This window comes from Somniosus microcephalus, chromosome 8 (genome assembly GCF_052327205.1).
Source record: "Somniosus microcephalus isolate GS21.2 chromosome 8, FLI_Smic_1.0, whole genome shotgun sequence".
Taxonomy (NCBI): domain Eukaryota; kingdom Metazoa; phylum Chordata; class Chondrichthyes; order Squaliformes; family Somniosidae; genus Somniosus; species Somniosus microcephalus.
The window spans coordinates 118,656,682-118,681,353 of record NC_140994.1 but is presented as its reverse complement, the minus strand read 5'-3'; the positions used below and the strand labels follow the sequence as shown (position 1 = coordinate 118,681,353).

General features: G+C 45.2%; 1 protein-coding gene across 2 annotated transcripts in view; it reads left to right on the top strand.

Moving 5' to 3' along the window:
* Window positions 1–2,027: 2,027 nt before the first annotated feature.
* Window positions 2,028–24,672, top strand: part of LOC147113761 (kazal-type serine protease inhibitor domain-containing protein 1-like) — a 145,650-nt gene continuing 123,005 nt past the window's right edge. The window contains exons 1-2 of one of the 2 annotated variants that reach the window (XM_085995070.1): window positions 2,028–2,157; window positions 5,196–5,731. In XM_085995070.1, the coding sequence (XP_085851196.1) occupies window positions 5,269–5,731 (463 nt within the window). In that variant the 5' untranslated portion in view covers window positions 2,028–2,157; window positions 5,196–5,268. Of the gene's footprint in view, window positions 2,158–4,910; window positions 5,732–24,672 lie in introns of those variants that run through there. The other variant, XM_085995071.1, reaches the window with a different exon arrangement.

Genomic DNA, 24,672 nt, shown 5'->3' with positions numbered 1-24,672 from the left:
GAACGCTCACAGGTAGACACACCGCTCACAGGTAGACCTACTGCTCACAGGTAGACCCACTGCACACATCTAGACCCATTGCTCACAGGTAGACCCGCTGCTCACAGGTAGACACAATGCTCACAGGTAGACTCACCGCTCACAGGTAGACCCACTGCTCACAGGTTGACCCAGTACTCACAGGTGGACCCACTGCTCACAGGTAGACCCGCTGCTCACAGGTAGACTCAGTGCTCACTGGTAGACCCACTGCTCACAGGTAGACCCACAGCTCACAGGCAGTCCCAGTGCTCACAAGTAGACCCACTGCTCAAAGGTAGACTCACTGCTCACAGGTAGACCCACGGCTCACAGGTAGACCCACCACTCACAGGTAGACTCACTGCTCACAGGTAGACCCACAGCTCACATGTAGACCCACTACTCACACGTAGACCCACCAGACACAGGTAGACACACTGCTCACAGGTAGACTCACTGCTCACAGGTACACCAACCGCTCACAGGTACACCCAATGCTCACAGGCAGGCCCAAAGCTCACAGGTAGACCTACTGCTCACAGGTAGACCCACCGCACACATGTAGACCCACTGCTCACAGGTAAACCCGCTGCTCACAGGTAGACCCAATGCTCACAGGTAGAACCACTGCTCACAGTTAGGCTCACCACTCACAGGTAGTTCCACCATTCACAGGTAGACCCACTGCTCACAGGCGGGCCCACTGCTCAGAGGTATACCCACTGCTCACAGGTAGACCCACTGCTCACAGGTAGACCCACTGCTCACAGGTAGACCCACTGCTCACAGGTAGAACCACTGCTCACAAGCAGACCCACCGCTCACAGGTAGACTCACTGCTCACAGGTGGACTGACCACTCACAGGTAGACCCACCGCTCACAGGTAGACTCACTGCTCACAGGTAGACCCACTGCTCACAGGTAGTCCCACTGCTCACATGTGGACTGACCACTCATATTTAGACCCACCGCTTACAGGTAGACTCACTGCTCACAGGTAGACCCACTGCTCACAGGTAGACCCACTGCTCACAGGTAGTCCCACTGCTCACATGTGGACTGACCACTCATATTTAGACCCACCGCTTACAGGTAGACTCACTGCTCACAGGTAGACCCGCTGCTCACAGGTGGACCCACCGTTCACAGGTAGACCCTTTGCTTACAGGTAGACCCAGCTCTCAGAGGTAGATAATTTGCTCACAGGGAGACCCACCTCTCACAGGTAGACTCTTTGCTCACAGGTAGACCCACCTTTCACAGGTAGAGCCACTGCTAACAAATAGACTGAATGCTCACAGGCAGACCCACCACTCACAGGTAGACCCACCGCTCACAGGTAGAACTACTGCTCACGGGTCAACTCACCGCTCACATTAGACCCACTGCTCACAGGTAGACTGAACGCTCACAGGTAGACACACCGCTCACAGGTAGACCCACCGCTCACAGATCGACCCACTACTCACAGGTAGACTGAATGCTCATGGGTAGACCCACCACTGACAGGTGGATCCATTTCTCTCGGGTAGACCTAACGCTATGGGTGGAGACTGAGTCTGAACCATGCATTTTAATTGAAAATATTTAATTGTTTTGACTCATTCATTCAGGCGAATAAGGCAGACAATCAGCCAGCTAAAACATGTGAAGCATTTGCCTAACGGCGATATACTGAAATAACTTAAAGCAGTTGCTTGTCGGGGTTTTTTTTGCAGAAATGCTGATCAGCTTCTGACTTTTATGACCTTTGGAGCTGGCAGGCCGTTATTACTGCTGATGATGTCATGAGTGGAAGGACCACCAGTGTGTAAGCATTGGGAACCATGGAACCCACTAGAACAGTGATTATCTCAGGACTTGCTTCGATCAAATGGGGAGCCAAGTGCAGGGATTGTGTTCAGTGCTGGTATAAGCAAATTCCTGAACTGAGCAAATCATTGCCAAGTCTCAATTTGCTGCTCGCACATGGAGTGCCTGCACAGCCAGTCCGTGCAAGCCTGGTTGTTAGAAGGGTTGTTAGGATCTTTCTCCTGACCAGTCCTGCGTAGTCAAGCTAAAGCTCACTGTGTCCGTACAGTTGGATTCATGCGGATGCCGTTCAGAGATTGAAGCGTGATTGCACTCCGTCAAAGGTGCGTGTCTTTCTTTTCTATTTTTCCGATCCCTCCTTCCACTGAGACGTATGTGTGTGTAGACGTTAGGTGAGGACAGAACAGTGCCTAGCTCTGAGATACCGCCCCCCACTCCCACCATCATTGCATAGCTTGTCTTGGTGTTAAGTAATTCAATATTTTCAATGGATTTTCCTCACACAGTAAGTCCAGTTAAGAAGCAAGGAAGTGGTGGCACTAGTATCATGCAAAACTGTACTTCAAAAAGTAGGTGCATTATTCCCTGCAGCGGACATAGAACTAGCTCAATACAATTGTGGCCTGGTCACATTGGATTTACACAAGAGTGTGTAAAACCTCCATTAACTTTATTTCTAATGGTGGAGTATTTGAGATGTACATCTCTCTTTCCTTTTGTATTTTACCCCCTTTCCTTTGACTGCATAGCTTGATGCGGCAAGGACAGGGCACAATATAGTGGGTACTGTAGTGTAGTAATTATGTAACTAGTAGGATGAGAAATCCAGAGGCACGGACCAATAATCCAGTAGAACGTGAGTTCAAATCCCACCAGGGCAGTTTGAGAATTTGAATTCACTTTAAAAAGAAAACTGGAAATAAAAAGCTGGTTTCAGTAAAAGTGACCATGCCCCAAACCCATTCCACGAATACCTTTCCAGCCCATACACTCATCCCATAATGTCCGGGCCGGGTTAGAGGCCAGGTCCTGAAGCTGAATGGCCATTGTGTTTCACCCACTCTTGCCACCCAGTCCCTCCTTAACACTCTGAAACCCTTTAATTATAATCCTCAAACAGAATAATAAAACCAATTGCACAAGTCTTTCAAAAGCAGAACAGTTGAGATCAAAGAAGAGTCTGACTAACCGCCAAGTAAACAGTCTGTCGGATTGTTGTAAAAACCCAACTGGTTCACAAATGGCCTTTAGGGAAAGAAAGCTGCCATTCTTACCCGGTCTGGGCCTATATGCGACTCCAGACCCACACTAACGTGGTTGACTCTTAACTTCCCTAGCAAACTGCTATACAGAATAATACAACTGCTATGCTTCAAGAAGAAGACCCACATCCACCTTCTCAGGGCAATTGGGGATGGGCAATAAATGCCAACCTTGCCAGTGACGACCACACCCCGAGAATGAATTAAAAAAATATCTCCTGCCAGGCTTCCTGCCGTGGAGGGTCCAGCCTGAAACTGAGTAGGGTCTGGATGGGAGAGGGGTGATGATAGGAGGTATTCTGAGCTTCTGAGGTGAGCAGCAAAATAGATCTCAGAACTTGAGCCCTGATTCCACCTCTCACTTCCCCTCCTCCCCCATCGCCTCCCATCCTGCCACTTGTTTCTTCACCCAGAGAGTGGTGAACCTGTGGAATTCTTTACCACAGAAGGCAGTAGAGGCCAATTCATTAAATATATTCAAGATGGAGTTGGATATATTTCTTAAGGCTAAAGGGATCAAGGGATATGGGGAGAAGGCAGGGACAGGGTACTGAATTTGGATGATCAGCCATGATCGCATTGAATGGTGGAGCAGGCTCGAGGGGCCAAATGGCCTACTCCTGCTCCTATCTTCTATGTTTCTATGTTTCTATGTTGACTGGTTTTGGTCTTACCGTGCAAGGAAAATCCATGTAATTAGTTAAACACCTACACATTGAGCGTTGCAGGCTACCCAACCAGAGCTGAGCTCGATTCTGGCCTCATCCAACATCCACACACAAATAGACATTCCAGCAGGGGAGGTCATCAGGAATGAGGGTCCTGGTGGATTTACCCTGCTGTAACCCCAGGGGCACTGGCAGCAGTTAATTTGATCTTTTTCTGAAACTTTTCCTTTTTCCGTTCCTATTGCCTTATCTGTGTGACCTGAACTATCTGAGGCTGTTTACTTGGCGGTTAGTCAGGCCTCGTCTTTGATCTCAACTGTTCTGCTTTTGAAAGACTTGTACAATAGGTTTGATATTCTGTTTGAAGATTATAATTAAAGGGTTTCAGGGGGTTAAGGGGGATTGGGTGGCACAGTGGGTGAAACACAATGGCCATTCAGCTTCAGGACCTGGCCTCTAATCCAGCCCGGATATTATGGGATGAGTGCATGGGCTGGATGGGTCCTCCGTGGAATGGGTTTGGGGCAGTTCCACCCTCATTCCCAGTGGGCTGGGATTCACAGCAGAAAACTGTCCATAATTCAGCAGTCGTGGGAAGTGGAAAATTTCGCAAAAAGCGGTTGGTGAGTAGGGAAGGTGCATTCTGGGATTGGGTCAGCAGCTGACCTGGAAGCGCTGGATGCTGACACCTGACAAGAGCGAGAGGTTTTACAGCTCTTAAATACTTCAGTCTTTAGTGAGGACAAAATTCATGACAATAAAAGTGTTTAAAATATGGAGGGAAAAAATTATCTGTTTAAATTGAGCAAAAAATAAATAAATTGCCCGTGCAGACCCGATTGGTAGCACAGTGAGTTCATCCACACCATTTTTTATTAAACAGGACATCAGTGCCCCTTTTAAGATAATTATTTCCATTGTTGACAAATCAAGGCCCAAGAAACCCTTCAGTGTAAAACCAAAGGAGATTCTATGTTTTTATCTCACCAAATTCCATCTGGCAGCTCTGTCTTGGCTGCAAGCTATTTTCCTGTGACAGGGCTGGCTGCGCGCGTGTGAGTGAGAGAGGGATTTGGCAGGCAGACAGTGCTTTATAACTGAGAGAAACAGAAAGGGGAAAGTTCTGCCACAGATAGACAGACTCTGCTCCGTGCTCAGTCCCCTCCTCACAGCCCGTCTGTGCAAACTAGCGCCTGTTCTGTGCCAATTTCCCTCAGGATTGTGTCGAGTACAAACGAGTTCTTCACAAAGCTGTCAAGTGGGTGTCAGAACGGCCTCGGATCTTGCATTAAAGTAACGTTGCGAGGTCCTTTTTCCATCAGTTTGACCTCACTCATTCACTGTATCTGGGCAGTGATCATTCATACTGCAAGGACTTTATTTGAGAATCATTTGTTTTTTTTTTGTTTCAACCATCTTATTTTTTTAAAGAATGAGAGTATCTGGAGCTTGGCCGTGACCCAAGACACATTGGATCTTGACTCCCTCATAATCCGGCCTCACGATGAATTCCATGCTCTCTGCTGCAGTGATGCTCCTCTTCGCTCAAGTAACACAAGGTCTTCCCAGCATTTATCACAGAGGCTGGCTGCGGCTGCTACAGGAAGGGGACGGCTGTGGGGAGTGCTGGCCAGAGCAGTGCCCTGACCCGCAGGGCTGCATGGCCGGGACAGTGCTGGACCGGTGTGACTGCTGCCCCGAGTGCGGCAATGCCGAGGGGCAGATCTGCGACCTCGATAACACCAATCACTTCTATGGGAGGTGCGGAGAGGACTTGGAGTGTCTGCTGGACACCGACGCCGCCTTCTTCGGGGAGATCCCGGAACCCCAGTGCACGTGCCGATCCCAGGAAAGCGTGTGCGGATCGAACGGAAGGACGTACAACAACATCTGCAGATTCAAGGAAGCGTTTCACACAAACAGACACAGCAACCTCAGCCTTGCTCACAGGGGGCCCTGTGAGACAGGTAACCATTTGTTAGTTTCATTACCCGTATTGCCTGCTGTGTTTTTACATCGGCTGTTCTTCAGGACTGTTTACAGCAACTCACAACATCTGCATCTATTTATTGTACAATAGTCCTGCCACAGATTGATACCAGTAATTTTTGTGGGATTTAATTACAGATGGTGATGCGACCACTACAAATAGCCTCAGCGTATCATTCATTCTGGACATTAGCTACTTACTGCAAATTTACATTTTAAAAATTATTCAAACTGAGGTCAATCAACTCACTTTTGCAGATCACATTGCAATACAAAGTAAAGAGTGCATTACACGGTGCAGTACAGAGTGCACTGTGTATTACAGGTTACACAGTGTAATAGAGCAGTAGTTCTCAAACTGGGGTCCACAGGCTCCTGGAGGTCCAGAGAGATTTTCCAGAGGGTCCACGAAATAATGTGAAAGTGCTTAGCGAGCAGGGCCAGCCTTACAGGTGGCCGATGCAGGTGACTGCCCAGGGCGTTGTGGTCAGTGGGCACCGTGGTCAAGCATAAGCGAATGAGTGGCGGCCGGAGGCGGGCTTCGTGCAAGCCGGGAGGCGGGAGCAGATTGCGGCCGCCACATGTGCAGCATAGAGGGGCTGGCTGTCTCACCTAGGAGGGGAGCGCGCATTAAAGAGCGCTGAGAGCGGTACGAAGATCGCCAGGTAGACCTGGGGGTGCGAGGTGAGTTCAGCCTTATTCAAGAAAGGGGAATTTTTTAAACTATTTAAGTACTACATACTTAAACTCAAAGAAAGGGCGCCAACATACGAGTTCACCCAGGGCACCATTTTCCATAAGGCCGGCCCTGTTACAGGGTAAAATTGTAAAAACGACTTCTTATTTACAGGGCCTGGAAACTCCGCAATAATGCCCTGTGGAAGCTGACAGTTACAGAGCAAACAAAAACAAATACTGATATAAATATACACTGCCTTTAGAACACATTTTGCGATTTTGTCATTCTGGCAACTATTTGCTTCTGTACAACACAGACACCCTTAAAAAAAGTTGATCAATGGTAGTTTGTGAGTAAATTACTTTAAAATGGGAAAGTATATGAAACAACCTCATACTGCCATTACAAGTACTTCAGCTGAAGTCATGGACAGTGCTGAGTCCAGTAGCAAGAAACAAAAGAAGAACAGAAAGTATGAGAAGAGTTAGAAGAATTTGGATTTATGGAGCTCAGTGATAGCCGCGATGTGTTGTGTGCTTATAAATTTTTATCCAAAGAAACAATGAAGCCTGCAAAACTAAAGCGACACCTCACAGCAAAGCATCTGGAATATAAAGATAATAAATCGAAAAACTGCCTTGAACAAAAGAAAGAATATAGTCACCAGAAAACTCAAATGACAAATATCACATCGGTTCCAGAAAAGATCCTGAAAACATATTTTTTAACAGCGTTTCAGATTGTTAAAAGCAAAAAAGCCCATACTATCGGAGTGGAGCTGATTCTTCCAGCTACTGTAGAAATATGCAGAGTGATGGTGAGTGAAGACGCAGCACAAATGTTGAAGGCTGTACCACTTTCTAATGACACAGTTAGAAGAATGGAGGAATTCTCAAGAGATATATGGGGGAAAATTTGGTTGCTTTGCGCCTCCCGTTAGCGCCCTAAGAGGGCGCTGATGGGACGCAAAGCAACTAGTGCCCGGGCGTGGTAATGGTTGCGCCGCTCGTGAAATTGACCAGACATTTTGCGGCGGCGCTAAACACTACCGCCACGATCTACTGCACCCACAAATCGTGACTTCAGTCGAGCGTGCAACGCCCTGGTAGCACCCCGGACCGGATATTGAGTGGCGCCCCCTGCCTTACCACCTGCCGCTAGCAATGACAGGTTGAGGGGAGCGTTTTGCAGTCAGGAAGGGACTGGGGGAGCGCTATTTAAAGGTGAGCACTTCCTGCCTTTGTTTGTCGGCAACATTTTTGCACCACGCATTCTGAGAGAGAGAAAGAGACTTCTGGAGGGATTCAACGCTGTGTGAAGGAGTTTTGGGTACTGAGCAGCACTTTGCAGGTTCATTTTGATTTGACTTTCCTTGCATTGATTTAGAAGAGACTATGGGGTCTGCACTCTAAGCTCTTCCCTTGGGTCTCTCCATTGTTCTTCCCAGCAGGTCATACCTAGCACAAAGGAAGTTGGCTGTGGTTGTTGGAGGTCATTCATCTCAATCACATGGCATCACTGCAGGAGTTCCTCAGGGCAGTGTCCTAGGCCCAACCATCTTCAGCTGTTTCATCAATGACCTTCCCTCCATCATAAGGTCAGAAGTGGGGATGTTCGCTGATGATTGCACACTGTTCAGCACCATTCAAGACTCGTCAGATACTGACACAGTCCGTGTCCATATGCAGCAAGACCTGGACAACATTCAGACTTGGGCTGACAAGTGGCAAGTAACATTCGCACCACACAAGTGCCAGGCAATGACCATCTCCAACAAGCGAGACTCTAACCATCTCCCCTTGACATTCAATGGCATTACCATCGCTGAATCCCCCACTATCAACATCCTGGGGGTTACCATTGATCAGAAACTGAACTGGACCAGCCATATAAATGCTGTGGCTACAAGAGCAGGCCAGAGGCTGGGAATTCTGCGGCGAGTGTCTCACCTCCTGACTCCCCAAAGCCTTTCCACCATCTACAAGGCACAAGTCAGGAGTGTGATGGAATACTCTCCACTTGCCTGGATGAGTGCAGCTCCAACAACACTCAAGAAGCTCGACACCATTCAGGATAAAGCAGCCCGCTTGATTGGCACTCCATCCACCACCTTCAACATTCACTCCCTCCACCACCGGCGCACTGTGGCTGCAGTGTGTACCATCTACAAGATGCACTGCAGCAACTCGCCAAAGCTCCTTCAACAGCACCTTCCAAACCCGCAACCTCTACCACTTAGAAGGACAAGGGCAGCAGACGCATGGGAACATCACCACCTACAAGTTCCCCTCCAAGCCACACACCATCCTGACTTGGACCTGTATCGCCGTTCCTTCACTGTCGCTGGGCCAAAATCCTGGAACTCCCTTCCTAACAGCATTGTGGGTGTACCTACACCATATGGACTGCAGCGGTTCAAGAAGGCGGCTCAGCACCATCTTCTCAAGGGCAATTAGGCATGGGCACTAAATGCGGGCCTAGCCAGCCAGCGACGCCCACATCCCATCGATGAATAATTTTTTTTTTTAAAAGATTTGATTTACAGGTCTCGCCAGGCCGAGATTCAAAGCTGCAATGAACAGGGTGTGGATGGAGAGCAAGATCAACACTCCCCTTTAAGAACTGGCTGGCGCAAGTGTGTCTGTGTTCCATTGCTGACTGACATCACATGAGCTTCGCCAACGCTCTGAGGTAGCGCCTCGCTCCTCGGTGTTAGTGCCTTGAGAGAGGTGTGTCGCACCTGATTTAGCGCTCCAATTACCTACAGGAACGATAGAAGCCAAGTTTGCAGTCGGAGATGATAATTAGCAGCAGGTGCTAAATTTTGTGCCCAGCCGATAATTGCGCCCCAAGCGGGGCGATACCAAATTTTTCCCCCATAAAATGCTAATTGACAGAAAGACTTTGCGAATGTGAACAGTTTGCAATTCAGCTCGATGAGACAACTGACGTCATAGAGTCATAAAGTCATAACGGCACAGAAGGAGGCCATTCGGCCCATTGAGTCCGTGCCTGCTCTCTGTAGAGCAATCCAGTGAGTCCCATTCCCCCGCTCTATCCCTGTAGCCCTGCAAGTTTATTTCCCTCAAATGCCTATCCAGTCTCCCCTTGAAAAGATTGAGTGTCTCCGCTTCCACCACTTCCGTCGGCCGCGAGTTCCAGGTCCTCACCACTCGCTGCGTAAAAAAGTTTTTCCTTGTTGGTAACGCAGCACAATTATTAGTTTACGTTTGCCAAGTTTGGCTGGGGGAAATTTTAGAAGAGTTTCTTATTTGTCAGGCGTTACCAGAATAAGCAATGGGTGAGGGGATATTCAAGTTACTGGATAATTTGATGGAATCAGAATCGTTTAAGTGGGAGAAGTGTGTTACTGTTTTCAAAGATGGTGGTGCCGCTATGACAGGCAATATGAGCGGTGTTGTTGCAAGAATAAGAGCCGTAAACCCACAGGTAATCGTGACACATTGGGCTAAAAATTTGACTGTGTGGCACCCGTTGTTTGGGCGCTACAGGTGCTGTTTTAGGTCAAAAATGGCATCCAAGTCGCATGCACACAATTCTGGTGCGGGTCGCGCCGGATGCCATATTGGTGAGGGGGTTAGCATCGGTGCTGGGGATGGGCACCAGAAGTATATAGAGTAGTAACATTGTGACGGCAATCAGTGTGCAATGCTGATTTGATGCCAGCACTGCCATTTTTATCCTCAATGCTGGAGCTAACGCCCTGTGTTAACCTCACACTGCTGGACATACGTTCAGCAGCAGCAAGGACCTCCTACCAGCGACATTTAAAGGGATCAGCAACCACTCTCAGTTGCTGATTAATTACTATAGGCTCTGTGTAAATTTGCGGAAGTGTTTGGAGCTTTCTGAGTTGTTTAATGTTGGTGAGGTGACAGGGAGTGGTGCTGCAAATGAAGAAGGCCTTGCTTCTGACTTCAAGGGTTCTGGTCAGACCGCTTGCTCCCAGTCATTGGTGCTCTCGTTGTCATCCTCCTTGGCCTGCAGCATGACAGGGCGATGGAGCAGAGGCAGCGAAGAAGAGGACAAGCTGCTCACAGAGGGAGGAGGAGGTGGAGGGGGAGAAGGGCTCTCAGCAGGTGGCCTTACCCACCTAGGGTCATCCGAGAGCAATTCTCTTACCTCAACCTGAGCCAGGAGCAGTGTGTGAGGTGTCTGCACTTTACTAAGGAGGTGCTCACAGAACTCTGCCACCTCTTGCAACCAGACCTGCAGCCTTAGGGCAAGGACAGTGCTGCCAGTGGCTGTGAAGGTGACCGTGGACCTGACTTTCTTTGCGTCAGTGTAGTGGGTGGTGTGTGGGGTCAGCTTTACCTCTGACTTATGAGCGGTTCAAATTACTCCGACTCCCTTGGTTCTAGACCTTGGACTTATTTGGGGGTTGTGATAAAAGTGCAGCAGACAACTGGTTTTGGTGCAAGAACTTTGAATTTTATTTGAGAAAAGAAAATACAACACAATAATAACACTAATAAAATGGGGAAACACTTCAACAAACACGAGGGAAAATTACAGTAGACAAATATCTCACCCCTCCCAATCCCACCTTACTAGCTAAGTTAGGCTCTAAAGACCAGTGATAATGCTCACCAAACGACTCCTTGACAGTTGAGCTGGTTCACAATTTCAGGGTTCATTAGTTGTGTTGGTTGGGGCCTGCCATACCCCGGACGCGGTAGAGGACTTCACCTGCGTATCTGGTCAGTCTTCGCAAGTCCGCTGATGTGGTAGGGTGTGTCTTGGATCTATCAGGTGAGTACCCAATTTTCTTTGGTTAGAAATAGGGCTTAGAGTCTTTTGAATAAAATTTTACCCAGGGGTAAGTCAGGAATAGTTTGTAGAGTGGAAAAACTTTCAAATCTTCGGTTTCTTCTGAGTTGGTTTTCCGTTGGTCGCGGTGGCCCAATATTACCCAGTTGGCTGAGGGTAATATTTGGTTGGTTGTTTCGTGGGGCCCTTGGTGCTGCGAGGTGTCCGATGGTGTGTTACTTCTTCTTCTTCTTCGAGAGAGAGAGAGAGAACTGCTTTGAGATGTTGCTCCTTGATCTTGATGTTACTCGATGATGGCTCTGAAACTTGTACTTGGAACTGTTGCTCTCTCTAACCATTGAACAGGCCTCCAATTATACTAATCGAGGCCTGCTAATCTGCGCGCCAAATCTGTTTAGGTTTATTGTTAGATTTTGGCGGGCTTGTTAACATTGAGTTGTGTAAATTGTTTAAGCAGTTTCGGGATGGCTCCCTGAGCTGTTGAAGTAGTTTAAAAATGTGAGAAGTGGTTTCGGGATGGTTTCCTGAGCTGTTGAGCTCTTATTTAATTGTAGTAAAATGTCCTCAGTGTTTGAGTTTCCCGTGGGGTCTGAGTTTCTTTATAGGTTGGCGAAGCGATTTTTTTTATGCATGTTTTTGGATGGGTCCTGTGAGGCTGTTCTGCCGTGGGTCTATTGTTATAATGTAAATTGTCTGATAGGGGCTGAGTGACGTTTAGTTCCCCCAGACAGTTTGACTATCTCGAATACTCAAACTGTCTACTGCAGAGGTAGATCCCAAATTCTGTAACAGCCTTTTTCTGTACAGGCCCGAACATATCCAAAGTCAATTTTTAATAGGGTATTCCTTCTTTTTGGGGGATCTGTTAATTTTGAGAATCCTACATCGGGATCCTTCCAGGCTGGAGCAGGCGTCTTCTATAACATCTCCCAGTTCACTGTCCACTGCTGCATAAGAGCTGTTTATGCCAGGAGAGGGCACTTCATTGTCTTTCTCTCTGACCAGAGAGAAGCAAGCAGACTGTGCATAATGCTGCCATCCTGAGAGAGGACAGCAGGTCCGTCCTCCACGGAGCCACTGCCACTCCTCCGGGGCGGCACCTCAGCAATCCTAGCCATCTGTTGGACGACAGATTGCTCGACTGCTGTGAAACCCTGCAAGCCCCTTTGAACACTGGTAAACCCAGCCATGATGGCAGCTGTCTAAGCTTGCATGGCAGAAGTCTGAGCTTCAACTGCAGAACCCAGATGTTGGGTGGCTTCTGCTTGTGTTGCAATGGAAGCTGAGGCATCGATCATCAGACGCTGCATCATGGTTGGGTCCACAAGTGCGCTAATGGATCTGCCCACCCCTTCTATGCTGGAAAGGATGGGCTCCAGGCTCTGCGCAAAGCCCTATGCAAGGTTGGTGGCAGACTCCTCCATGCTCCTTGACATTGCATTCAGGTTTTCTGGCAGACCTGCCAATGCACCAAGCATTTCATTGTGCATACCCATCAGCGTTCTTCTGTAGGCTGCCCCATCGAAGTCCTGATCTGATCTCTCTGCAGTAGAACTCGTGTGCGATGTCACCCTCTGGGGAGCTGGCACCTGCACTACCCTTTCCCCCTGCCCTGGCTATTGCCCACTTGTGCCCGGTGAGTCACCACGTGCAGATCCCGCCTCTAAGCTACCCTCTAAACTCAGCACAGCACCAGTATCTGAGCTGGTGGCTGTGATTGTCAGATTGAGTGATGGTGTTTCTTCTTCTTCACTCTTCTCTCCCTCATCTTCTACAACCACTGGCTGGGCAGGTTGGATTTATTGGGTATCTGAAATGAGAAAGGCACAAGGGTAGGGTTGTGGTGAGGGGAGGGGGCAAAGCAAGAGGTGCATGCCTACACTATGTGCAGATTGTAAATCAGAAGCGATTGTGGGATGAGGGGAAAGTGGGATGTGAGAAGGTGGGTAACGTATGAGGATACCGGCATCTTGTATTCTTTCAGCCCCACTGCTGGCCACAGGCTCAGCCATGCCCTGCCCAAGAATGGCCAGCACCATCTCCTCCAAGGGGGTGAGGTGATGCAGGCCTGTCCCCCGCCAGTCAGGTTCTGCTGGAGCCAGTTATGCGCCACCTTTTCCTCCAAGAGAAAGGGAAATCTGTCAGTGAGTGTGGTGTAATGTGTTTGGCTGATGTGCCTGTTATGGCTGAATAGCTGACAGTGTGTGCAAGCTGTGAGTTGTGGATGTCCGGCTTGTAGCAGTGGTAAGTGTGTGCGGGTGAGGTGAAGCTATGAATGTGAGGTGTGACTGGTGATAGCTAGAGATTGTTGGTAGGCGAGTGATGGGGGTGTGGTGCATTAAGCAGTGTGTGAGGCTTGTGGTGCAGATGGTGGGATATGGCATTTGAAGATGAATTCATTGACCCTTGATCACACGTGTGAGATCATTAAACTTCTTCCTGCATTGTGTCCAGGTCCTCGGGGCTGCACTGCTGGCATTCACCACAGTGGCTATCTGCTCCCATTGCACTTTGCCCTGCTGCCTGGAGAGCCTCCTATTGACCTGCTGCACCAAGGCCTCCAGTGCTGCATCAGAGAACCTTGGTTCATGCTTTCTCCCCTGTTCTGCCATCATTAGTTGTTTTTTTGCTCAGACAGTTGAATGATGATCTTCAGGCAGAATGCACCTCCCCTTTATGAGGTGCAGACTACCTTTACATAGTGCAGGCTAGCTTTAACTTGTGCTAGCCTTGCACAAACTTGGGCCCCCCCCTGCTGAGCATTCAGCCACTCAGTACCACGTTCAGTGCGGGGTTGAACACCGCACAAAGTTCGCATGCTGCCTGCAGACCTCCAAACGGGCACGGGCTGCTAGCGTATCATGATCCCCGTGCCCGTTTTCGGTGGTAAATGAATTTCTAGGCCATTTTATGTTGCAGCGCCAAGCCCTTACTTCAAAAAGAATGGAAGCCAAATTATATCACGACCACCAGACATCCCAAAATGCTTTACAGCCAATGAAGTACTTTTGAAGTGTTGTAATGTAGGAAACACGGCAGGCAATTTGCGCACAGCAAGGTCCCACAAACAGCAATGTGATAATTAGCAGATAAACTGTTTTAGATGTTGATTGATGGATAAATATTGGCCAGGACACCGGGGTTAACTCCCCTGCTCTTCTTCAAAATAGTGCCATGGGATCTTTTACGGCCTCGGTTTAACATCTCATCCGAAAGACGGCACCTCCAACAGTGCAGCACTCCCTCAGTACTGCACAGGAGTGACAGCCTATATTTTGTGTTTGAGTCTCTGGAGTGGAACTGTGAACCCACAACCTTCTGACACAGAGGCGAGAGAGTGCTACCAACTGAGCCACAGCTGACACTGTGTTAAGTGTAGCTGTGACAGGTGTGAATTTTCTGAAGTCCAGACCCGTGAATTCACATCTGTTGGCAAAGCTGTGTTCAAAAATGGGTGCAGGACATGAAAAAGTTATTGTTTCACATTGAAGTATGTTGGTTATCATGCGGCAGAGTCCTAGAAAGAGTTTTTCAGCTTCGTAAAGAGCTGCTTGCTTTTCTTTCTGTGCAGAATTCTGCATTAGCTGAAAACTTCTCTGACCAATTATGGATAATGAAACTTACATACCTTGCTGACATTTTTAACATTTTACACTGAATATCTCAATACAAGGGGGAAATACAACCACACTCAAAGTGAGTGACAAAATTGCAACATTTAGGAAGAGATCTGGAAAACTAGCCTGAGCAATAGAGTTTTAGATATGTTCCCGCTACTGACTGAGTTTCTGGGTGCAAACATAATGGCCCAGAAATTTGGGTCAGGGGCTTCCCGCGGGTGCAAGCCCCCGACCTGCACTTACCTTGCGCGCCAGCCATTGAGCTGTGCGCCGCCATGGGATTCCGATCCGGGGCCTGGTCCAGCTGCCAGCGCGCAGTTCTTGCGTACCCCAGGGGCGCAGTTAGTTCGATGCGTCCCCTGGGATCACGTGGGTCATGGGGAGCCAATCGGAGCAGGGAATGCTCCATTCATAAGTCTGACAGGAAGTGCTGTCAAGACTTATAAATACTACGGCCCCAAAATAGCACTAAATCTTCAAATAAATTTTTTTTAAATCACATTTTTTAAATAAACTATAAATTACATGAAATAACTATTTTAAACAATAATTTAAATTTTTGAAAAAAATAATTTTATTTTCTAACGGGGCTAAAAATAAACTTACATTGCTTAAAGTATTTAAAAATAATAAACCTGTGGAAAAAATGTTTTAATTTTAATTAATTCACCACTTACCTTGTAAAAAGCAGGCCTTATGCCTGCTTTTTACATTTCTAAATTCTGCAGGCTTACGTCCCCGGGAAAACCTGTAAAAAAGACCAAAGTTCGATCCTGCGCACGCATGTGACCTCTGAACCCCTTCGTTCAGAGGTACGGAAGTGCCGGTTTCCCACGCATGCGCAGTGCATGCAGGAAACTGGCACTTCCATTGGGCCTACGGGTGAGTAACCCGTGCGTACTCACCCGTGTAGACCCGAATTTCTGGGCCAATTGGCAGCTGAGTGTGTGAAAGAAAAGATCATTGCTTAACTTGCAACGCCGGCAGAGTACATCAGTGTTTACTTTAAGATATAAACACAGATAAGTACGATTGGGTTCGGGATCCATTTTCAATGTTTGCTATGTCATCTTTGCTGCCCAAGACTAAGTGGAAAAACAGAAGAGGAGCTGGTGGAACTGTCCTGTGACCGCTCGCTGAAAGTGAAGTTTCAGGAACAAACACCTTCTGTTGCTGCGGAGGTCCCAGAATTGGTAAAAGATGCAATGAAAGTGTTGCTACCATTCCCAACAACATACAATTGTGAAACCTCATTTTCGGCTATGGCAGCAATGAAGACTAGATACAAGTCTCGCCTGGAAGTGGAGAATGATTTATGAGTGTCATTGTCAAATTTCACACCAAGGATAGACAGACTCTGCAGTGAGAAGCAGGCACACCCATCTAACTGATATCTGTAAGTAAATAACTTTTTTAAAAGCATTATAAAAAAAACAATTTACATGCAGCACTCTCATATTATGAGTATTATATAGTATTATAATTTAGATGGGGGGTCCGTGATTACTAATCCATTTGAAAACAGATCCTTCAAACAAAAAAGTTCGACAACCACTGTACTACAGTGCACTGAGCATTACGCACGGTGTAATAGAATGCACTGTGTATTATGCACGGTGTAATAGAATGCACTGTGTATTATGTACGGTGTAATAGAATACACTGTGTACTACGAATGGTGTAATAGAATGCACTGTATATTACACAGGGTGTAAGAGAGTACATTGTGTATTACGCACGGTGTAATAGAATGCACTGTGTATTACACAAGGTGTAATAGAATGCACTGTGTATTACGCACAGTGTAATAGAATGCACTGTGTATTACACTCGGTGTAATAGAATGCACTGTGTATTATGCACGGTGTAATAGTGTGCACTGTGTATAAAGCATGGTCTAACAGAATGCACTGTGTATTATGCATGGTGTAATAGAGTACACTGTGTATTACGCACAGTGTAGTAGAGTGCACTGTGTATTATGCATGGTGTAATAGAATGCACTTTGTATTACGCATGGTGTAGTAGAGTGCACTGTGTATTATGCACGGTGTAATAGAATGCATTATGTATTATGCACGATGTAATAGAGTGCACTCTGTGTTACGCATGGTGTAATAGTATGCACTGTGTATTATGCATTGTGTAATAGAGTGCACTGTGTATTACGCACGGTGCAACAGAATGCACTATGTATTACGTACAGTGTAATAGAATGCACTGCATATTACGCACGGTGTTATAAAGTGCACTCTCTATTATGCACACGGTAGCAGAGTGAACTGTGTATTATGCACGGTGTACTAGAATGCACTATGTATTACGCACAGTGTAATAGAGTGCACTGCGAATTACGCACGGTGTAATAGAATGCACAGTGTATTACGCACGTTGTAATAGATTGCAGTGTGTATTGCACAATGTGTAATAGACTGAACTGTGTATTACAAATGGTGTAATAGAGTGCACTGTGTATTATGCGCGGTGTAATAGAATGCACTGTGTATTACGCACGGTGTAATAGAGTGCACTGTGTATTACGCACGGTGTAGTAGAATGCACTGTGTATTATGCATGGTGTAATTGAATGCACTGTGTATTACGCATGGTGTGATTGAATGCACTGTGTATTACGCATGGTGTAATAGCGTGCAGTGTGTATTACACATGGTGTAATATAGTGCACTGTGCATTACGCACACTGTAATAGAGTGCAATGTGTATTACGCACGGTGTAATAGAATGCATTGTGCACTACACACAGTGCAATCGAATGAACTGCGTATTATGCACGGTGTAATAGAATGCACTGCATATTACACACGGTGTAATAGAATGCACTGTGTATGACACACGGTGTAATAGAGTGCACTGTGTATTACGCACAGTGTAGTAGAATGCACTGTGTATTATGCATGGTGTAATTGAATGCACTGTGTATTACGCATGGTGTGATTGAATGCACTGTGTATAAGGCACGGTGTAATAGCGTGCAGTGTGTATTACACATGGTGTAATATAGTGCACTGTGCATTACGCACACTGTAATAGAGTGCAATGTGTATTACGCACGGTGTAATAGAATGCATTGTGTATGACACACAGTGCAATCGAATGAACTGCGTATTATGCACAGTGTAATAGGGTGCAATGTGTATTACGCAGGGTGTAATAGTATGCACTGTGTATTACACACGATGTACTAGAGTGCATTGTGTATTATGCATGGTGTAATAGAATGCACTGTGTATTACACACGATGTACTAGATTGCACTCTGTATTACACATGGGGTATTAGAATGCACTGTGTATTATGCACGATGTAATAGAGTGCACTGTCTATTATGCGTGGTGCAATAGAATACACTGTATATTGCACACGGTGTAATAGAGTGCACTGTGTATTATGCAGGGTGTAATAGAATGCACTGTGTATTACACACTGTGTAATAGAATGCACTGTGTATTACGCACGGTAATAGAATGCTCTGTGTATTACGCATGGTGTAATAAAATTCACTGTGTATTACGCACGGTGTATTAGACAGCACTGTGTATTAGGTACGTTGTAATAGAATGCACTGTGTATTAGACATGGTGTAATAAAGTGCGCTGTGTATTACGCACGGTGTAATAGAGTGCACTGTGTATTAGGCACGTTGTAATAGAATGCACTGTGTATTAGGCACGGTGTAATAGAATGCACTGTGTATTGTGCATGGTGTAACAGAATGCACCATGCATTACGCACGGTGTAATAGAGTGCACTGTGTATTACGCACAGTGTAATGGAATGCACTGTGTATTATGCACCGTGTAGTAGAATGCACTGGGCATTACACACGGTGCAATAAAATGCAATGTGTATTACGCACAGTGTAACAGAGTGCAATGTGTATTACACACGGTGTAATAGAATACACTGTGTATTACGCAAGGGGTAATAGAGTGCACTGTGTATTACGCATGGTGTATTAGAATGCACTGTGTATTACGCATGGTGTAAAAGCATGCACTCTGTATTACGCATGGTGTAATATAGTGCACTGTATATTATGCACAGTGTAATAGAATGCACTGTGTATTAGGCATGGTGTAATAGAATGCACTGTGTATTACACACGGTGTAATTGAATGCACGGTGTACTACGCACGGTGTAATTGAATGCATTGTGTATTATGCATGGTGTAATTGAATGCACTGTGTATAAGGCACGGTGTAATAGCATGCACTGTGTATTACACATGGTGTAATAGAGTGCACTGTGTGTTACGCATGATGTAATAGAATGCACTGTGTATTACACATGATGTACTAGAGTGCATTGTGTATTACGCATGGTCTAATAGAATGCACTGTGTATTACACACAGTGTAGTAGCATGCATTGTGTATTACACGCTGTGTAATAGATTGCACTCTGTATTATGCACGGGGTAATAGAATGCATTGTGTATTACGCACGGTTTAATAGAGAGCACTGTGTATTACGCACAGTGTAATAGAGTGCACTGTGTATTATGCAAGGTGTAATAGAGTGCACTGTGAATTACACACGGTGTAGTAGAATGCACTGTGTATTACGCTCGGTGTAATAGAATGAACTGTGTATTATGAACGGTGTAATAGAATGTACTGCATATTACGCACGGTGTAACAGAATGCACTGCATATTACACACAGTGTAATTGAATGCACGGTGTACTACGCACGGTGTAATAGAATGCACTGTGTATAAGGCATGGTGTAATAGAGTGCACTGTGTATTACACATGGTGTAATGGAGTGCACTGTGTGTTACACACGATGTAATAGAGTGCACTGTGTATTACACATGGTGTAATAGAGTGCATTGTGTATTACGCATGGTCTAATAGAATGCACTGTGTATTACACACGGTGTAATAGATTGCATTGTGCATTACACACGGTGTAATAGATTGCACTCTGTATTAAGCACGGGGTAATAGATTGCACTCTGTATTACGCACGGTTTAATAGAGAGCACTGTGTATTACGCACAGTGCAACAGAATGCACTGTGTATTACGCACAGTGTAACAGAGTGCACTGTGTATTTCGCACGGTATAATAGAATGCACTGTGTATTATGCAAGGCGTAATAGAGTGCACTGTGTATTACGCACGGTGTAGTAGAATGCACTGTGTATTACGCACGGTTTAATAGAGAGCACTGTGTATTACGCACAGTGCAACAGAATGCACTGTGTATTACGCACAGTGTAACAGAGTGCACTGTGTATTTCGCACGGTATAATAGAATGCACTGTGTATTATGCAAGGCGTAATAGAGTGCACTGTGTATTACGCACGGTGTAGTAGAATGCACTGTGTATTACGCTTGGTGTAATAGAATGAACTGTGTATTATGCACAGTGTAATAGAATGCACTGTGTATTACGCACGGTGTAATAGAATGCACTGTGTATAATGCATGGTGTAATAGAATGCACAGTGTATTATGCATGGTGTAATAGTGTACACTGTGTATTATGCATGGTGTAATAGATTACACTGTGTGTTACACATGGTGTAATAAAATGCACAGTGTATTATGCATGGTGTAATAGAGTGCACAGTGTAATACGCACAGTGTAATAGAATGCACTGTGTATTATGCACAGTGCAATAGAATGCACTGTGTATTATGTATGGTGTAATAGAATGCAACGTGTATTACGCACAACGTAATATTGTGCAATATGTATTAGGGACGGTGTAATAGAATGCACTGTGTATTAAGCACCATTTAATAGAATGCACTGGGCATTACACACAGTGTGATAGAATGCACTGTGTAATACGCACGGTGTAATAGAGTGCACTGTGTATTACACATGGTGTGATTGAATGCACTGTGTATTACGCATGGTGTAATACCGTGCACTCTGTATTACACATGGTGTAATATAGTGCACTGTGTATTATGCACACTGTAATAGAGTGCACTCTGTATTAAGCACGGTGTAATAGAATGCACTCTATATTACGCACAGTGTAATAGAATGCATTGTGTACTACGCACAGGGTAATCAAATGCACTCTGTAATACACATGGTGTAATAGAGTGCACTGTGCATTATGCATGGTGTAATTGAATTCACTGTGTATTACGCATGGTGTAATTGATTGCACTGTGTATTACGCATGGTGTAAAAGCGTGCACTCTGTATTATGCATGGTGTAATATAGAGCACGGTATATTAGGCAAGGTGTAATAGAATGCACTGTGTATTACGCTTGGTGTCGTAGAATGCACCGTGTATTACGCACCGTGTAATAGAGTGCACTGTGTATTACACACATTGTAATAGAATGCACTGTGTTACACATGGTGTAATAGAGTGCACTGTGTATTATGCATGGTGTAAGAGAATGCAATGTGTATTATGCACAGTGTAATAGAGTGCAATGTGTATTGCGCACAGTGCAATAGAATGCAGTGTGTATTAAGCACCATGTAATAGAATGCACTGGGCATTACACACGGTGTGATAGAATGTACTGTGTAATACGCACGGTGTAATAGAGTGCACTGTGTATTATGCATGGTGTAATTGAATGCACTGTGTATTACGCATGGTGTAATTGAATGCACTGTGTATTACGCATGGTGTAATAGAGTGCACTGTGTATCACGCACGGTGTAATAGAATGCATTGTGTACCACGCACAGGGTAATCGAATGAACTGCGTATTATGCGCGGTGTAATAGAACGCACTGCGTGCTACACACGGTGTAATTGAATGCACTGTGTACTACACACGGTGTAATAGAGTGCACTCTGTATTACGCACAGTGTAATAGAGTGCACTCTGTATTACGCACAGTGTTCTAGAATGTACTGTGTATTACACATGATGTTCTAGAGTGCATTGTCAATTACGCACGGAGTAATTGAATGCACTGTGTATTACACATTGTGTAATAGAATGCACTGTGTACTACACACAGTGTAATCGAATGCAATGTGTATTATGCATGGTGTAGTAGAATGCACTGCGCATTACACACGGTGTAATAGAATGCACTGTGTACTACGCACAGTGTAATTGAATGCATTGTGTATTATGAACGGTGTAATAGAATGCACTGTGTATAAGGCACGGTGTAATAGAGTGCACTGGGTGCACTGTGTAGTGTGCATGGTCTAATAGAATGCACTGTGTATTACGCATGGTGTAAAAGAATGCACTGTGTATTACGTATGGTGTAATAGAGTGTAATGTGTATTATGCAGGGTGTAATAGAATGCACTGTGTATTACACACAGTGTAATAGAGTGCACTCTGTATTACGCATGGTGTAATAGAATGCACTGTGTATTACACATGGTGTAATAGAATGCACTGTGTATTACACACAGTGTAATAGAGTGCACTCTGTATTATGCACGGGGTAATAGAATGCACTGTGTATTATGCACGGTGTAATAGAGAGCACTGTATATTATGCACAGTGCAATAGAATACACTGTGTATTATGCACGGTGTAATAGAGTGCACTGTCTATTATGAACGGTGCAATAGAATACACTGTATATTACGCACGGTCTAATTGAGTGTACTGTGAATTACGCATGGTGTGAGTGAATGCACTGTGTATTACGCATGGTGTAATAACTTGCACTGTGTATTACACATGGTGTAATATAGTGCACTGTGTATTACGCACACTGTAATAGAGTGCACTGTGTATTATGCATGGTGTAATTGAATGCACTCTGTATTACGCACAGTGTACTAGAATGCATTGTGTACTATGCACAGTGGAATCGAATGCACTCTGTAATATGCACGGTGTAATAGAGTGCACTGTGCATTATGCATGGTGTAATTGAATGCACTGTGTATTACACATGGTGTATTAGAATGCACTGCATATTACGCATGGTGTAAAAGCGTGCACTCTGTATTACGCATGGTGTAATATAGTGCACTGTATATTAGGCACGGTGTAATAGAATGCACTGTGTATTACGCACGGTGTAATAGAATGCACCGTGTATTACGCACCGTGTAATAGAGTGCACTGTGTATTACACACAGTGTAATAGAATGCACTGTGTATTGCGCATGGTGTAATAGAGTGCACTGTGTAATACGCATGGTGTAATAGAATGCAATGTGTATTACGCACAGTGTAATAGAGTGCAATATGTATTATGCACAGCGTAATAGAATGCACTGTGTATTAAGCACCATGTATTAGAATGCACTGGGCATTACACACGGTGTGATAGAATGCACTGTGTAATACGCACGGTGTAATAGAGTGCACTGTGTAATATACATGGTGTAATTGAATGCACTGTGTATTACTCATGGTGTGATATAGTGCACTGTGTATTACGCACACTGTAATAGAGTGCACTGTGTATTACGCACGGTGTAACAGAATGCACTGTGTATTACGCATGGTGTAATAGAATGCATTGTGTACTGCGCACAGTGTAATCGAATGAACTGTGTATTATGCACGGTGTAATAGAATGCACTGCATATTACACACGGTGTAATAGAGTGCACTCTGTATTACACACATTGTAATAGAGTGCACTGTGTATTACACATGATGCACTAGAGTGCATTGTCGATTACATACGGAGTAATAGAATGCACTCTGTATTACACATTGTGTAATTGAATGCATTGTGTACTATGCACAGTGTAATCGAATGCACGGTGTATTACGCACGGGGTAATAGAATGCACTGCGCATTACACACGGTGTAATAGAATGCACTGTGTACGACACACGGTGTAATAGAGTGCACTGTGTATTACGCACAGTGTAATAGGGTGCAATGTGTATTACGCAGGGTGTAATAGAATGCACTGTGTATTACACACGATGTACTAGAGTGCATTGTGTATAATGCATGGTGTAATAGAATGCACTGTGTATTACACACGATGTACTAGATTGCACTCTGTATTACGCATGGGGTATTAGAATGCACTGTGTATTATGCACGATGTAATAGAGTGTACTGTCTATTATGCATGGTGCAAGAGAATACACTGTATATTGCACACGGTGTAATAGAGTGCACTATGTATTACGCAGGTTGTAATAGAATGCACTGTGTATTACACACTGTGTAATAGAATGCACTGTGTATTACGCATGGTAATAGAATGCTCTGTGTATTACGCATGGTGTAATAAAATGCACTGTGTATTACGCACGGTGTATTAGACAGCACTGTGTATTAGGTACGTTGTAATAGAATGCACTGTGTATTAGATGCGGTGTAATAAAGTGCGCTGTGTATTACGCACGGTGTAATAGAGTGCACTGTGTATTAGGCACGTTGTAATAGAATGCACTATGTGTTAGGCACGGTGTAATAGAATGCACTGTGTATTGTGCATGGTGTAACAGAATGCACCATGCATTACGCACGGTGTAATAGAGTGCATTGTGTATTACGCACCGTGTAGTAGAATGCACTGGGCATTACACACGGTGTAATAGAATGCAATGTGTATTACGCACAGTGTAACAGAGTGCAATGTGTATCACACACGGTGTAATAGAATGCACTGTGTATTACGCAAGGGGTAATAGAGTGCACTGTGTATTACGCATGGTGTATTAGAATGCACTGTGTATTACGCATGGTGTAAAAGCGTGCACTCTGTATTACGCATGGTGTAATACAGTGCACTGTATATTACGCGCAGTGTAATTGAATGCACTGTGTATTCGGCACGTTGTAATAGAATGCACTGTGTATTACACACGGTATAATTGAATGCACGGTGTAATACGCACGGTGTAATTGAATGCATTGTGTATTAT